We start from the raw sequence: 16639 nt of genomic DNA, 5'->3' as shown, positions 1-16639 counted from the left end.
GTTGTTCGCCTTAATTCTAGAATGTTTATGTGGAAGTCACAATTCCAACAACCAGGCCCCCTGGACCGAGAGGTTGAACTCGATGGACTTGTCTTTTTTCAACCCAACTATGAGAGGCACTCCAGGACTCCAACTCAGCCCAACAGGCTGGCATCCATCATGAGCACCTTCCAAAAAATCTTAAGGAAGGACTTTCCTGACTGTAGCACTAGACTGGATATCCACCACGGTAAGCCTCCACTTGCTGCATAAGCAGATGGGGAAACCTAGGGATGGAACTGAATGGTTATACAGTTGGGATGTTGAGCTACAATGGCATGGAGTGAAACAGAACATAGGGAACTATAATTACACAAAAAACAAAACCAGCACCAGATAGGAACCTCCTTCAGCCACAAATTGAATCTTGTGTTCCAAGCAGGCCGCCCCGTTACAGATGAGGGATTACACTGTGTGAAACATAAAAAAGAAACACCGGCGCCTTTCCTGGTGCAAATAATCCTTTTGTTTAAAAAGATTAAAAGTGATAAATGGTACTCACAAAAGGTGGATAAAAAAAATCCTGTGTTGGACATAAATCTCAGGATACATGCAGATTCCTAGCAGTCAGAGAAAACAATCCAAATATGCTGCTAGACCAGCAGAAACGAGCGGACTCAGCTGATTGCGTTTTCGGGGAAGTTTCCCCTTCCTCACAGGTGTTTCTTTTTTATACAACATAGGGAACTGCCTTGAAGGATGCTACCATCAGGCCCAGAACTTTCCTGCAAAACAAATGGACATACAATTCCTGGAACATAGGGCCCAAATGTAGACGTGTAAAGACATCAATTTCTCCTGGGGCAGGAAGACCATAAACAGGGTCATACCCAAGACCAGGCCTAGGTATTCCAAGCGATGAGAAGGTTCTAGCACCAATTTCTGGAGGCTCAGGCTCCATCCAAAGCTCTCTGGGAGTCTAAAGTATCCACTGAATGTTTGACAGCAGGGTTTACACTGATGGTGGGCTGGGGAAAAAAAAAAGGGGCTGTGATTAGGGCAACTTAGATATCCACCCATCTTGGAGGGAATTGGGCAGATTTGACAAACCCCAAACTGGGAGACAGCAGGGACCAAAATTCCAGCTTGTAGGCTTGGTAATGACACCCTGCACCTAGGCATCAGTAATGTTTCATGCCTAGAAGTCGCCCCCCCTCCACTCACCAGAGCAAAGACCTGCCTGTGTGGCAGATGTTGTCAGTCACCAATCCTTTACCTGAATCAGTATGCTTCTCCCCCAAAAGCTCCTGTTTTTGTTCAGCGTGACAGTGCTCCACCCACATGATCTCTGAATGAATAAACTACAAGTCCCTCATGACACTGTGGCAGAGGGACTCTTGGTTCTCAACACAGTACAAGTGTGGTGATGTTCTCACCCTTTTAGTCCATTGAGGTCTTTCTCCAGCTAAGGTTATAAAGAGGAACTTGGGGACCAGGCTGCAGGTGCCTGAGCATTGCACCCATAGTCCATTGATCATGGTTGCAACAATTTGGGGGCTTCTTCAACATGGATGCATTTATAAATATTTTGCAAAAAGTAGAATGTGCCTTTAAAGTGGAAGGACCCAGCAGCTCCAGATACGTGGAAAAAAAAAGTGTCCTTATTTGGAAAGGATGTGATTTGGACTGAGCAAAAGCTGCAACTTGTTTTTTTACATCTTGTCTGCTAATTCCAGGGCTGGAAAATCCTGCTTAGTTCTCACTGTATGGGTGAGTTAAGTGGAGTTTTGTTTCAAATTAAACCTGTCAGATTTCATCAATTGTAAATTAGATGAGCAGGACTATCTGTCCGAACAAGGGGTAGAAATCCTGTAGACATTGCATGTTGATGGGAAGACGCTCAGTCTGGCCTACGTTTTGCTGTTGGGACAGTCAGTTTGCTGTTATTGAGAGGCAGTTGCAAAATAGAGATCTAAAATGGTAGGAAGTTGTTTTTTTTCCTTTTAGCGAACTAGAACCAGATAGAGGGACAGAAGAACAATGTCCTGGTTTAGGAGAGTCAAACTCCATTTAAGCCTTACTAACACCTTGTCCCTATGCAAAAGCCACAGAGGTTTCCTTGTAAAACAAAGCCATCAGTTCACACACTGGCATTGCAGAGGTGATCGCTACACGGAAAAGGACCTTGTGGGTGAGAGCAAGGAGGAATTTGTCCAATGGTTGTTTTTGAAGCACAGAGAACCAGACCCAATGGAGTCACAGGGGAATGGACAGAAGTCTTAAATCAGGGAATGCCCAAACCTAAATGTAGAAAGGAGAGGATACATCCCACAGAATGGCCTAGGGTGAAAGTCCCAAGACTCACATCAAGTGAAGTAGGTCTTACACATCCAGTGAATCTAAATTGTGGGAATCCCCATGCAGAGATGTCCCAGTCTCAGAACCTGGGCTTCAAACGGCTACAACGATAAAGCCAGCAACCATCCAGACTATCCACCAGGAGTCTTACTAGGTTGGAGTACCACATCCATTTGGGCTAATGCAGAGCTATGATGATTATGGGAATGTCCTCCATCTTGCGCCTGCATAGTAGATAAGGAAGTTTCTAGGAAGGGTGTACTGATCCCATGGAGCCACCAGAGAACTCACTGCTTCTGCTAGAGGATCTCTGTTACTAAAAGGCAAACTAGTCCATTTTGCTGTTCAAACTGGAGACCAGAACTACCTTCCCCATCTGCAACAAAGGTCCTGGAAGACCTTCAGGTGTAGGCACCATTTTCCCAGGTCCAGATGTCAGCCGAGAGTCTGCCTGCCAACTGTCCACACCTGGAATGTGAAGTTCTGCCCATGGCAGATGTGCCCGATTGCATCATTGCCAAACCTGGCCTTTAAATGCTGCTGAGAGTCTTGATTGAAGAGAAATAAAATCAAGGCTAGCAGTGTCAGGTCAGACTTTTCCCAGCAGAGCTGAAGAAAGCCTGTCCTAGGACAGATATGCTGGTAATGAGGGATTATCCTGGATCAGCTGTGTGCAGACAAGTTATTTTGAGGCACTTTTTTGTAGATTGTGTTCCTGTATGCTGGCAATTAAATATCTGGTCTGGTTTATAGTAACAGCTCTTGTAGATAGACATCCTGGTTAATAAAGGCAAATAAACAACAAAATTTCAGTCCGTCTTTATTTGTTTTCTGAAAAATTCCTGACGTTACAGAACTAAACTGAAATGCCTTTAATAACCCACTCTTTACATTGTGACTTAAATAAAAAAAATTAGGTAACAGGACAAACTTTTATAAAACTAAAATCTTTATCAGCAGGTTTTAACAGCGGAAGAGGAAAACCAAAAATGAGTTAAAATGTCATTTCAATAAAAGAAAGAAATTCATGAGTGGATGAGGAAAAGCACGATGAAACTGAAAACTTGCAAACTAGTTAAAACCTGAAAAAAGGCTGTTTGCAGGGCTATGCAGACTGACATGAGCTAAACAGAGGAGATGCTGGAAGTTGTTTAACTGCTTCCCATGCCACCAGCTTCTGAAGAAAGCCTAAAAATGGAAAAATTAAAAAAAAAAAAAACACAGAAAAAAGGTTATGGAGGCTGAAATCACAACTGTTCTATACAGCAAATACTAACAGCACACATAAGAAACCTAGAAATGGTCACATTTAGTTACGTCTGCTATGACATGGATAAGTTTGGCACTGTAGAGTCTTACCTTTAACGGTGAACCAAACTGGTGGCGTCAGTTTTGGTTGTCATGTGCAGTGTGGGCATGTAAGCAACAGCTATTACAGAAGCCACCAGCAAATGTTTATTTATGAAGTACTGAGGCCTTTCCTAATTTAAATACTTTCACCAATATTCTGAAATGAAACTCCAGGCAAACCACTAAATATACAAGTAGTGTTACTACCCAAAGGATGTGAAAATTTGGCCAGCCATTCCTGTGATGCACACCTTGATAAAGATGTAATGACCTTCTGACTAACCTATCACCTGCTGGGTCAGCCCTTTGGACATGGCAGAGGATTGCGTGTCCACTTAAGGTGCCCATACACTGCACGATTGTACGAGAATCGTGGGAAATCGTACGATAATCGCAAAGTGTATGGAAGGCGTGCGACCGTTTTGACTGTACGGTCGCACGTCTTCCATCGAACAAGCAGGCTGGACGACCTGCCGGGAATCGTACAATCCTCGGAGAGTTATTGGCCTGCTTGTTCGACAACTGCCGAACGGGCCAGTGTGTGCATGCACACACTGCCCGTTTGCAGTCATCGGAAGCCCGCCCCTCAGGGGGGCGGACTTGTGATGATCGCAAGTACGATCTGCCTGTCCAAGATGGGCAGATCGTACGTTTTTTAAAGTACTTTACAACTGGCGAGGGTTGTAAAGTGTATGGCCACCTTTAGACTGGAGGAAGAGGTGACAAAGGTGAACCAAGATGAAATGTTTAATTAAAACTGTTTGATGAGAGCTACATATTAGGGGCTCAACTGATATTGTTTTTTTCAGAACCGATACAGTTTATGGGCCACCTTTCAGGCCAATAACCAATATCTGGTACTGATATCGTTTACCTCCAGCTGCGCTAGCAGCCGAATGTAAACAGCAGGCAGTCGCCTGATATCGGCCACCCCAGTTACCTTCCGGCAGCTGAATGTAAACAGGCAGTGCAATAGCCAGCCTGCTATTGGCCATTTCAAATTGCAATAGCCAGCTGACTTTTATACCTGCCAGTGCCTGCTGTAAATCAGCAGAGGAGCAGACCTGAAGGAGAAAAGTTCTCCTTCAGGTCCAGTACTCTGCTGATTGAGAACAGGCGGTGGGTGGGTGCAGTAGCCAGCCTGCAAATGAAATATGCGAAATATGCAAGTGATGTGTAATATGGAAGCAACAAGATTGGCTGCACAGAATTACAAATCCTTTGGCAAGCAAAACCATAAACGCATGTATTTAAACTGTGCCCTTAGTGGTTTGCCAGATTTAAAAACCTTCCTTCTAACATGCACTTGGCTTCCAATGTTTGCAAACCTATATGGCCATAAGACTAATGAAGCCATTAGGGTAGACTTCTGCACACCATAAAAGATTTGCTTTAAGAGAACTATGGGGTAACCTTTTTATCCTGTAGTTCTCTTTAGGGTCACTGGAGGACATATACTAATATCCACCAGTGACCCAAAGCTCAGGATAGAGAGAGCTATTGCCGGCTATATACACCAAGAGCGCTGCTACCGGGACGGATTCAGACAATACGGTCGAGATCCACCCAGCTGGCTGATTGACAGCGGGCTCTGCCCATCTAGAGGTAGAGCCAGCTGTGCAGGCCCCTCCACTGTCCATCCCTGCAGTCAGCGCTGGAGGATCAGAGAGGGGGGATCTCTGCGGGGAGCAGTGACTGACCGTCACTGATCTCTGCAGGGAGATATCGGGAAGTGAGAGACTATATGTTCGCTCACTTCCCGATCTATAGAGCAGACGTTTGACAGTTCCAATGTCACACGTTGGCTCTAACTATGAGTAAATCACTCACCTCATAGTTTAAAAAGTGTACCCATCTTTCCCCTTGCTAAAATGCTGAACATACAAGTAAAAAAAATCCCCCCCATCATACCCAGCGATGACAAATACTATAGCAATCTCTGAAGTCAGTCTTGCTTGTAGGCACAGCAAACATTTACAGGTATTCTCTAGTAGTAACTGCTTGAGGACTTGTATCCTAATATAGTAATCGAGCCAATTGGCTAGCTACAGTCACCTGCAGTGCCATCATTTTTACCCCTCCATTAAAAACGTCATGTATGGTTCTTCAGAGTAACTATACCTGGAATAGTATGTAGATATGACTAGTTTACTCACAAGGAGAAGCTTTACTCATCACGCATCTCAACCTTTGCCAATCCATTGAACCAATGCATTAGAAATTGGAGCGGCTTCCAAGCCACTGAGTGAAATCAGAAAATTGTGCGATATAATCTAGATATTGTTTGTGGAGTGTATCCATTGCTCTTCCAGCCGCTTTACCCTAAGAAAATTCCACCCTAAAGAGGCAAATTATGGAATGGCAACACTGTGGATGTTGAATACAGCAGATGCCAATAAATCCACTTACAAGAAAGTCATGAGAAATGTCAATACGGTCATTATCCTCTCCTCCAAAAATGGAAGCTGCCAGGCTCGTCATTCTGAACCTTTTGTTTCAATGCTTTGAGTTGGTCAGGAACAAAAAAAGAATCAGCAGAACTCAGACACTCAAATCTACATACATGTTCCAGACCATTATCAATACTAAAAAACACAGTATGTCAGCATAACAGCCAGGCAAACTAGCATTTTCAGAAGGATGCTGTCCGTGAGACTGCACAATATGCCATTTTATTTTGTCCACACTATGCTCAAGCAGTAAGCAGTGTCAGCTTTTAGCGACCTGCATTCTACCAATTGACAACTTCTTCATAAACCATCTTAATGTAGCTGTGACTCCACCTCCCAGAGTGACAAGGCAGATGAATCCCACTGGTAGGAACCATGGATGGTTCCAAGGCTGCAGGTGACAATACAAATGGGTCAATGGGGTGACATTAAAATGTGTCTTGTTTTCTATGAATACATGGTATGGGTGAAATATGAAGATGAATAAAAAAAATTCACCACATTTTTTACTATGTAACTGTGTAAACACAATGGATGCAGGCATGGCATTTACTATCACAATGGCATTTACAGATACTTTAATAGCATGCACTTCTCACGGTCTAGTTTTTATGCATGCTATTAGAGGAAAGGCCAGATCTACTAAATAGGACAAGATTTTTTTATTACTTCAAGTGTTTAAGCCACCATATTCTTATTTTAGCATAGAGAACAAGCAGGCCTTATGCAGCCCTGAAACACTTGAAGATACTGAAAAGCACTAATACATGATGCTTGGTTACTTAAAATTATAAGAGCTTGAGGACAGAGTCCTCAATCTTTTTCTGCAGCCCCAGCACTGAATGAACAGAAATCCTCTACACTGAGTGTTTCTGTACATTCATAAAAATTGTGGTTATAGCAAGTTACTCTGTCCAGTCATGAATGAATAGGAAGTGATGTATAGCACTTTCCATTCATTCATAATTGGTACATTGAACATAGTATGAGATGCTGTTATTAACATTCAGTCATCACTGAATGTTTGTATACCGCTCTCCATCCTGGATCAGCTGTCACAGGAGGCTGAGTGGGTGCTGCGGGGAGAAGAGCGCAGTCTCATTTGACAGCCAACTCTGCCCCCGTACCACCAGCCCTGCCTCCTGCGACAGCTGACTCCACCCCCACAGCTCTCCATCCTGATTTGCCACAGATGACCGAGCGGGACGAGAGCAGAGCTCGGTCTCCTGCGATATTCACATTGCTCTCCTGCCCACATGGCTGCTTGAGTTTTTCCTCCTCGCTGGACACTGCGCTGTGTCAGGGGACAGAGCAGCACCCAGCGGGGAGGGGAGAAACACTGGACGCACTGTAATTTTGTGCCGTGCATTCCAGTGGCAAAAAATTTGCATGCAGTTTTTTTCTGAAGTAAATATGTTTGTATCATATGCTCCTTGTAGCCCCTCAGATTAGAAACAAGACTATGGCATGAATTCGGCATATAGACTGAGCCATAAAAGGATAATCCCAAGAAGAAAAAAAACCCAAAGTGGAATATTTGCAGCTGACTAGTCCTTTGATGTGGTGGCTACATTAATTTTATATTTTAGCCTAAGAACATTCTCAGCAAGTACAGCAAAATACCTGTAGATCTTGCCTGAAATGCAGTGTCCTTGTTCCTTCCCGTGAGCTGGACAGAAAGCAAAACAATTCTCTTATATAAGCTACTTATCCCATCTTCCCCTAGGCAATGGAAATGAACAAAAGCAGCACACATGTTTGAAGTCCAGCCTGGGTGGCCACCATGGCCCACTCCATAGATACAGTGGAGGCAAAAAAGGGGCTAAAAATAAAAAAGGGAAACATTCACGTCTATGGACTGACACTGCAATACGACTTTTCAGTTCAATACGCTTTAACTTATGTCAATGGTTTCTGGGCCCTTATAAAATTAAAAACATACCTATATAACTGTACTGAATATGCCTGAGTGTGAAGTGCAAGAACTGATAGCAGGGGTAGGCAATCTTGGCACAAAGCTGAGGTGAAACTACAAATCCCATGGAGGCATTGCAAGACAGATCCACAGCCATGACTACAAAAGGCATTAAAGAATTTGTCGTTTCCCCACAGTTGGCGTGCCAAGGTTGTCTACCCCTGATCTATTCCAACCTTTCAGAGTGGACTTTCAAGTTAATTTAGTCTAAGTGCTGCCAGAAATTAGACCAAACCCCCCACCAAATCTATTTCAGCATGTAGACACAAGAGTTTTAATGTGAGACTATAGGATACTTTAGAAGTGTAACTTTACAAGTCCAGTTATATATGAGGTGTGGAACTAGTAACCCTGGCGCCCTCCTCCTTGGTGGAGATAATCTAAAGGTCCAAGCTGAGAACTGAAATCACGTTACACCAGATCGGGCCTTTGTAAATGCTTGATTTGTATGGGACTAGTTGAACCAAATGAAGTAAAAAAAAATGGGATGGCTGTGTAATAAGCACATGTAAAATACCAGCTTACTGTATATAAAAAAAAAAAAAAAAAAGTTTAAAAAAATGGTATGGCCTCTACGGTAACTGCCCTTTTCCCATAGACTTTGCACTGCCAACATGACCGCTTCTAAGCATTTCAAAACATTTTTCATTGAAATGTTGTCAAGATGTCACTGTCAGTATAGATAAATGTAAAATGACCCTTCTAGATAACAAACACTAAAACATGGTCAGCAAACCAATGTTGCTTTATTGAAATACAGTGAATGCTAATAGCCGACACTACTGGCAAGATTACAGATTCACAAAAAAAAATTAAAATTAAAATACTACCTTTTCAAATACTTATAAGCCCCAAATATTGCAAAACTAACCACCATCTAGGCAGTAACACCTGTGTGTAGCATACTGGGGACTTCAATGCAGCAGAATTAATACACAGTCAAATTTCAATCAAATAAAAATGGATTTGTAGGCGTTCGAGAGTTTGAACTAGTCAAACAGGCTACTCAATAAGGAGAGAATCGCTGCTTTTCCGGTTTCACTTTAGTATACAGCTGGGTAGCAGAGGCAGGAACAGCAGAGGATGAGGTAGAGGAGGCGGTGGACACGACATTTAGAGCCAGGAGCGGGACGGGTTTCATGTCAAGCAGATTGGAGACACAAGGGGCAGTCGAGGGATTAGGGAGGCTGGAAGGTGGTTCCGAGGAAGAGGAGTTGGAGGCTGAGGAAGGTTCACCACCCCCGGCCGTGGAGGCGTTCACCAGAGGAGGGGCAGCGTTGGAAGAGGAAGGGGTGGAGGATTGAGAGATGCTGAGAAGGTCAGGGGTCGTGACGCTCTGGGAGGAGGAAGGTTTAGCAGTTTCTAGACTGTAACAGAGGAGAAAAAGAAAAGGGAACAAAAACAAAAACGGGTGGGTGGGAAGGTAGGTACAAACGGAGGAATACAGGAGGATAACAATGGAAGCGCAGAGCAAGCAGAATTATATCAAGCACAGGAAGCGTATTACAAGTTACTAGTGTTGGCATAGTGCAGAATATAAAACTACAATACAGTAGACCTATACCTCAGCAGGTTTATTCTCTGAAAGCCATTTCCAGTTTTACTGGAAATGAACCACTCTGCTTCTCACCCCTAACCTGGAGGAATACAGTCTCCCACAGGCTTTTGTCAAATTTGAAGAGCAACTTTAAAAATTATTGATAAAAGTATTTTGAATGCTTATGGTATTCTTTTTTTTTTTTTAACTTGCAATATCCCTCTTCACTTGCTATAACATCCTACTTCAGGAGAGACAATTCCCTAGCAGAACCCTGGCATGTCAAAGCTCTTTCCTCGCCTGAAGTGTAATTATGGTCTGTGGTGTCCCTGCTCCACCACCCCTTCTTACATAAAACTTATGTAGCCATCAGGGTAGCGGCAAAAGGCAATACTACAGAGTCACATCTCTAGGTCTGCTGGCATGGCATCCAAGATGGTGGCACCCAGCAGCGTACACTATACTTCTAAGGGTCACAAGGAAGGGTTTAACAGTTAAACATTCCCAAAATAGGTTACATTTTCTTTCAACAGGAAGATTGATTTAAATAGTCTGGTGACAAGGTCTTTAATCTTTTGGAAGGTCTAAACTTAATTCTGTCTGAATTAAAACCAATTTTAGAAGGCAAAAACTGCAATACCAGATTTCTCCAAAAGCTGGAGTTACAGCTTTGACTATTACTGCAATGACACAAAGGGGTCAAAAGCAGAGTTCCCCAAAAACTGCAATTCCCTTTTAAACAGGCAGGGGTCACCAATATTATTAGAGATTGAACAATGCAACTGTCTTTAATGTCCACTACAAGACCATCTGTTAAATATTTAATGTTCCCATTAGCACAAACGCAACTGCTGATGCGATTTGTAGTTGGGTTTGTTTCCTGCCCCTTCATTATAATGCATCTGAAGTGAAATACAAAGAATGCACTTTGACCATTAAATAATCTGTTGCGCTGCTCAGCTAAAGTTGTATTTATAATAATGGCTGGTAAATGTTTTTTTACGTTACGGGAGCATTGGAGCTGAATATTAGAAAACCTGTTTTCCTGAACACAGCTCTCCAAAATCCTATTTTAGGGCACCAAACTATGCCCTCAGGTTTGCAAACATGCAATTCTTCCCCACACCTAAAAATAGTGCTTGTCATTTTACATCTAGTAAAAAGTCAACCAACAGAAGTTGGTGTGCATTGGACAGCATAAAAACAGAGCTAAATACATTGTCTGTAGAGAACCACTGAAAATTGCTGATCACTTTTTAAAATAGTTGTGCCTTTAAACATGAACTTAGGGTCTTACCTGACATTGATTAGGTACTGGGCCAAACTGATGCTGGCTGTGGACCCAGTAATTGTAACCTGACGATCAGTGGAACCTTCAACGGGGTTAGCAATCTTAATCTGTGCTCCAGACATTTGGCGAATCTCATTTATTTTAGCGCCTTGACGTCCAATGATACAACCGATCAGCTGCAAGAGAAAACCTCAGATATATGGCAACTGTTTTTTTTAGATCAGCAACATCCAAGTCACACATTGTGACAGACAACTACACGATTTAGCATTTCAATAAAAGCCTAAAATTACCATCTCATTGAAAAGAAAGTTTGTATCTGAACAAATTTCTATTTTGGAGGGGAGAGTTCAGAAGAAGAAAAAAGAAACATTACACACATTAGGGGGTAAATGATAGACATACCAAAAAGCTCAAAATTAACAGAATAGAGCCGTTTAATCGAAGCAGCAAAACACTGCTGCACTACGGTAGTAGCAGAAAAGAAAAAAAGTTAAAGAAAACAGAAGCATATAAACCCGCTAGCCCTAATTTAAGAAACTGCTTTTAAATATGGAGTTGCCACGCTTTTGATCAAACTACAGGGCTGCAATCTTTACCCTAATTAATTTTGTGAGTGGGAGACTTCGGATAGGTATGCAGCAAGGGAATCACGGAGACACCAAATATGTACACTTGTTCTGAATCACCCATTCACCAAGTAGTGAACGAATAAACTTTGCTCTGGAGCTTGACAAGAACATGTCAAACAGCGTCCACACTCCAGACTGATTTCTTCTAAAAGACAAAGTCCACCCTTTCCGAAATAATCAATATGCACACCAAAAATAAATACAAAAACCCATTTGACTTTTTGCATTGGAGCATGCAAAGCGTTGCAATCGCGATTCAGCTCCTGCAGACTCTTCCTGCAAGCCCCTATCCTTACTGAGGTACAGCCTTTCAGTTACAGGGGAGAAGTGTCAATGGACTACCAGTGCAGAGGTCATCACACTTGTACACCATTGAGAACTGCAGTCCTACGCCACAGTAGCAGACAGGACATGCCGTTTTTCCAATCACAGGACGACGTGGCTGTAGCCAATGTCAAACAGCAACAGAATCCTGCAGGGAGAACACTGCGATTCTGGTAAGATGTGACCATATTTCACGTTAAACCCTAAATATGGATGCAACATGAAACATGGTACGTCTTTAAGCCATACTGTTAGGAAATGGTAAAGAGGCAGGTTTTTTTAATTGGCAAGGCATCTATGTGACTAGAGTAGAGTGAGCAGCAAAGAGGACACCACCTAGGGATCCTTACAGGAGTAGCTCAAACTGGCCATAACATGTGTGGCTTCTGAATGAAATCCCATTACAGTAAGGCCTCAAGCTCATCTTGACATTACAGCTATTTTTTTTCTGACTTTACACTAACGGCTTTACATTTTTGCCCTCTTGCAACACAGTGGGCTCATTTTAATCACAAACTTACTTTAAGCCCACACAAGTTTATACACTTACATCGTTTGGAATGGTGAGTTCATGGGAAGTTGTCTGAGCTGAAGCATCAATGCCTCCTGCAAATAATAAAAACAGATATTAAAGACGGTAGATCGAGCCTAAAAACAAAGCTTGGAGGGAGATGCCAGTCAAGCTGTGAAAGTGGAGCTCAGTTATGCATGACACATTTTGCGAATTAAAACAAGTGAAAACTAACTATTTAGTTGTCACTCAATGATCAGCAAAGTACCAGTCTACCTGCACTTTCTGCGTCCAGACATCAGTACTATGGAAGTCCAACATCTAAACTAACCAAGACAGCAACTGGCCAAAGTAGACCATCAGAACAATGCAATAAAGGAAGCATTTGAAAACACAAGGAAATTCATTGCTTCTTTATGGCAAAGCAACTGTGTGTAAACCCTTCTCAATTTACGCTCTGCCATCCAGCACACCCCTCTCTGTAGTAGCCACCACCAAAAATACCCAATGTCTGCATTAGGCGGGAGCAGCAATATCACCACCTACATTATGTAGCAGCACTTAGGCCTAGCAATTGGCCACTGGGCCTTAGTGCTGCATCATGGAGAGGTCACGTTCTTCCCCAATATCTGGATATTGGATGGGTATTTAGCAGCTGCCAAAAAAGTGCCAGGGAGTACTGAAGAGGAGAGCATAAAACGGTTGGGCATAGATGAGCACGGAGACAGGGTTTCTGTAAGGACTCTGGTAATCAGGCAATAGTCTGCCCACTGGAGTTCTACTGCATCAACCATTTTAATGCTGAACTGAGCCATTTTGTAAATTTAGTGGTTTTGCACAGTATACTTGCACACTAAACTTGCAAGTGTGCCCTACTTTATCCACCGACTGATCAATCTTTGGGTCTCCGCTCCGTCCTCTTTGGCCATTAGATGGCCACTGAAGATGTAACTTCTGTGCATGCTCCACAGCACACGACCCATTCATAACATCTCAGAGTACATGAGGTCCCTTATTTCTTTCAGTATTTGAGCTCTGCTTCCTGTCTTGCAGTGCTACACTGTGGCTGTGCCTACTTCTCCCTCTCTAAATACATGTCTAGACTCACTGAAAGCTAAATTTCTCATTCTGTCGGATACCTACCTCAGTTATTAAAGCCCATTTCCAGAAAACTAACCCTTCTCTAACCGGTTGCTGACAGCAAAAAAAACAATCTTTCCAGGTGTCCAAATTATTGCCTGCATGACAAGGACACTTCCTAGTTTGCAATTAAGTGTCGGGGACCTCACAGGATCCAGGAGCAATTTCATTGCAAATGGAAGGACCATCTGCTGCCTTCAATCAGCAGTCCCTTGCACTCATTAAGAGCACAGATGGACTAGGGGGTGATGACATAGTAGAGTACAGCTTGCTTAGGTAAAGAAAAATAACATCTGCAAGATGTGTTACAGGAAGGCATGGGAGTCATTTTGCCAAGAGTAGCGGTTTAAAATATCTACGCTTAGACATGGTCACTACCACTGCAAAATGCAATGGCATCAGTACTCTCCTGGTCGGTGATTCAGAACAAGTAGGCACATCCAGGACTCTAGCCATACTCTAATTATGCTTGCTGCATGACAATAGCAATTCAGTAACAGTACTGAATAGTATTAAAGGCAGAAAGGAAAATAGAAATATGTTGGCTGCCACTGACAACTTCTGAAAATGCCATCACTAAAAATATGTTGCAAAAATAAAGCCTCTCATTTGTCCTGCCCCAAATTGACTTGTGATTATTAATGGGTTCTGCCATGTTGCTAATGACAGAGGCGCCCAGCAGAAAGGGTACATCTTTGACCCCATGGTCATTGGCGTCAGCATGATGACTGCAGTCTCATAAGCAGCGACTGCAAAACCAAAAAGTAAACAATGCAGGGTGTGGGTGCTTAAGTTAGAATGAGCCAGCGGTTCCTTGTATTTACTAATCTGCTGCCTCTTCACTAAAGCAACCGTGAACTGCTTTATTTACTTTTATTAAAAGGTAATTTAAATTTAGCTGAGATGTGTGCGTTGTGCTGTCAGAACAGTTCTCACAAGGACATGCCCGGAGCGGAGTAGAAGCATACAATGAGGAGCAGGGAGGGAGAGCTGAGGCAGGGAAACAACCATTCGAGAAGTAGCCAAATTCCCTAGCTACTTTGAAGGCACATTTGAGGATAAAAGAAAATTGAGGCAAAATACCCCGCTGCAATTATGCTTTTAGTTTACTTATTTTCCACCCATTTATCAGATTTTTATTTTTTTTTAAATGGTGAAAGTCTCTTCAAAAAAGGCACATAAGCTGCTACTTCTTAAGGGGTCAGACACGGCAATAAGATATTCACTGTACACGTTAACATTAAAACTCAGTGTCACATTCCATAAACTGGGGACAAACTCTAGGAGGGATCGTTTCTACAACTCTTGGAGGGACTCCCCATAAATTTAGAAGACTCGGGAGAAAGCATTTGCCTATACCTCCTTTAAAAGGAGAACTATGGGGTCAGTGTTTTTCCCCATAGTTCTCCTTAGGGTAACGGGAGGACACAAACTAGCATCCTCCCGTTACCCTAAGCTCAGTATACAGCTCGCGGTATACCGAGACGCCGCAGCCGGAGCCGACCTGTGACAGGCTCATTGTCACAGGTCGGCTAGAACTATGAGGTGAGTGGAAATATTTCACCTCATAGTTCTCCTTTAAAGATTTCTTTTTGGTATCTTTAAACATGCATACCTTCTAATTTCACCAGACAAAACTCTTGACTAGAAGCGGTTATCCATAGGCCTAGTATTCCATACGTGTTTTTGATTATGAATAAATAACTTCCCTTCAGAATATGCAGCCCACATACTGATCTTTTGAGTGACAGACTGAAAGAAATTGCAAAGCTAGCAGTGAGCAATGTGGCTCAATAAGAACAGAAGGCAAGCAAAGATTCCTTACCACTGAATCCGGTGTTGCCGCTATGGGACATAGGGAAGTGAGATTGCTGCATTGCCAGTTGGTGTAACTTGGTCAGCTAAGGAAGAAAAATAATGGAGGTCTAGACAGATGCAAGGCAACTGGATTTTAACAAAAAAAAAAAAAAAAAAAAGTCTAATGTGAACAGAGTGCTTAGCTCAGTGTTCAGCTAAGAGACTGCAAATACAATATTAGCGCAGGGATGAAGTACACTCTGCATCTTTAGTACACAAGCAAAGCAGATATAAGCAAGGAGGTGCACTGCTTAAAATGCAAATCCGATTCTAAATACCCAGAACTACAACCCCCAAAAGCATTGCATAAAAGGCAAAAGCACACTTACATCAGGCTGAGGAATGGCATACTGTCCTTGAATGGTATAGGCCTATAAAAAGGAGCAAAAGGAGTTCAATTAAACCCATGTGACAGCCAGCTACACAAACATGTGTGAAGGCAAGTGCTAACCAAGCAAGACTGACCAGAGCAAGCGAGGCAGACTTAGGAAGGCTAAACAGCATGAGTGCTACACAAGGCACCAGATTTAAAAGGTGTCCACTGCAGCCAAAATTGTATCATGTGTAGGCTATGAGTGAGGAACAAACAGTGCAGTACTTCTAGGTCCATGTAGGACTGCCCAAGCATTAAGAGCATAGCACATGATCTGTGATAAAAAAAAACATTGGCATCCAAAAGTAACTGGTATTTTCATAAGTCATTTTTAATAAGTCTGCAACTATTCATTTTAGTAGCAGCTTATATATAAAAAGATTTTAAACACAATTCTTTAAAAATAGGAGTAAATGTCAGGACCTACCCCATGGAGATCCACAGCATCTAGGGAGACTCCCCCTGTGTGGGACCTTCGCCCCTCCCACAGGTCAGTCTCACATGCGTGCCCTCCGGCCTGGCGCGACACCTGTTGAACAAAGCGAAAACGGGATTCAGTTATCTCTGATAAAAGTCACAGCCTCAGTCCTCAGACGTCATAACCCCAGCCACCACATCCACTATAAACATTGGAAAGGATGAGTTGGGTCATGGATCCAAAATGAGGCCACAAGTTCAAGCTATTCCTTAACTTCACTTATACCTATTCTCCATGTATAAACTCAAAATGCATTTTAAACCAAAACAACTGCAACAGAAATTTCAGGCTGTGCGATAAAAGGATGCCTATGCCACAATTAAATATCAGCATTCAAGAGCTAGTCAGAACTGTAACACTGATCTCTGTAAAAGTAAAAAAAGT

At 42.7% G+C, this 16639-nt stretch overlaps 1 protein-coding gene across 5 annotated transcripts in view; it reads right to left on the bottom strand.

Moving 5' to 3' along the window:
- Positions 1–3141: 3141 nt before the first annotated feature.
- Positions 3142–16639, bottom strand: part of PCBP2 (poly(rC) binding protein 2) — a 29009-nt gene continuing 15511 nt past the window's right edge. The window contains exons 8-13 of one of the 5 annotated variants that reach the window (XM_018556224.1): positions 16205–16306; positions 15734–15775; positions 15373–15448; positions 12447–12502; positions 10947–11116; positions 3142–3525 (exon numbers count right to left, since the gene is read on the bottom strand). In XM_018556224.1, the coding sequence (XP_018411726.1) occupies positions 3489–3525; positions 10947–11116; positions 12447–12502; positions 15373–15448; positions 15734–15775; positions 16205–16306 (483 nt within the window). In that variant the 3' untranslated portion in view covers positions 3142–3488. Of the gene's footprint in view, positions 3526–8965; positions 9480–10946; positions 11117–12446; positions 12503–15372; positions 15449–15733; positions 15776–16204; positions 16307–16639 lie in introns of those variants that run through there. The other 4 variants (XM_018556221.1, XM_018556225.1, XM_018556223.1 and 1 more) reach the window with 4 other exon arrangements.

This window comes from Nanorana parkeri, unplaced genomic scaffold (genome assembly GCF_000935625.1).
Source record: "Nanorana parkeri isolate BGI_ZX_2015 unplaced genomic scaffold, ASM93562v1 scaffold228, whole genome shotgun sequence".
NCBI classification, from domain to species: Eukaryota; Metazoa; Chordata; class Amphibia; order Anura; family Dicroglossidae; genus Nanorana; species Nanorana parkeri.
The sequence above is the reverse complement of the archived record's forward strand: the minus strand, read 5'-3'. Positions and strand labels throughout refer to the sequence as shown.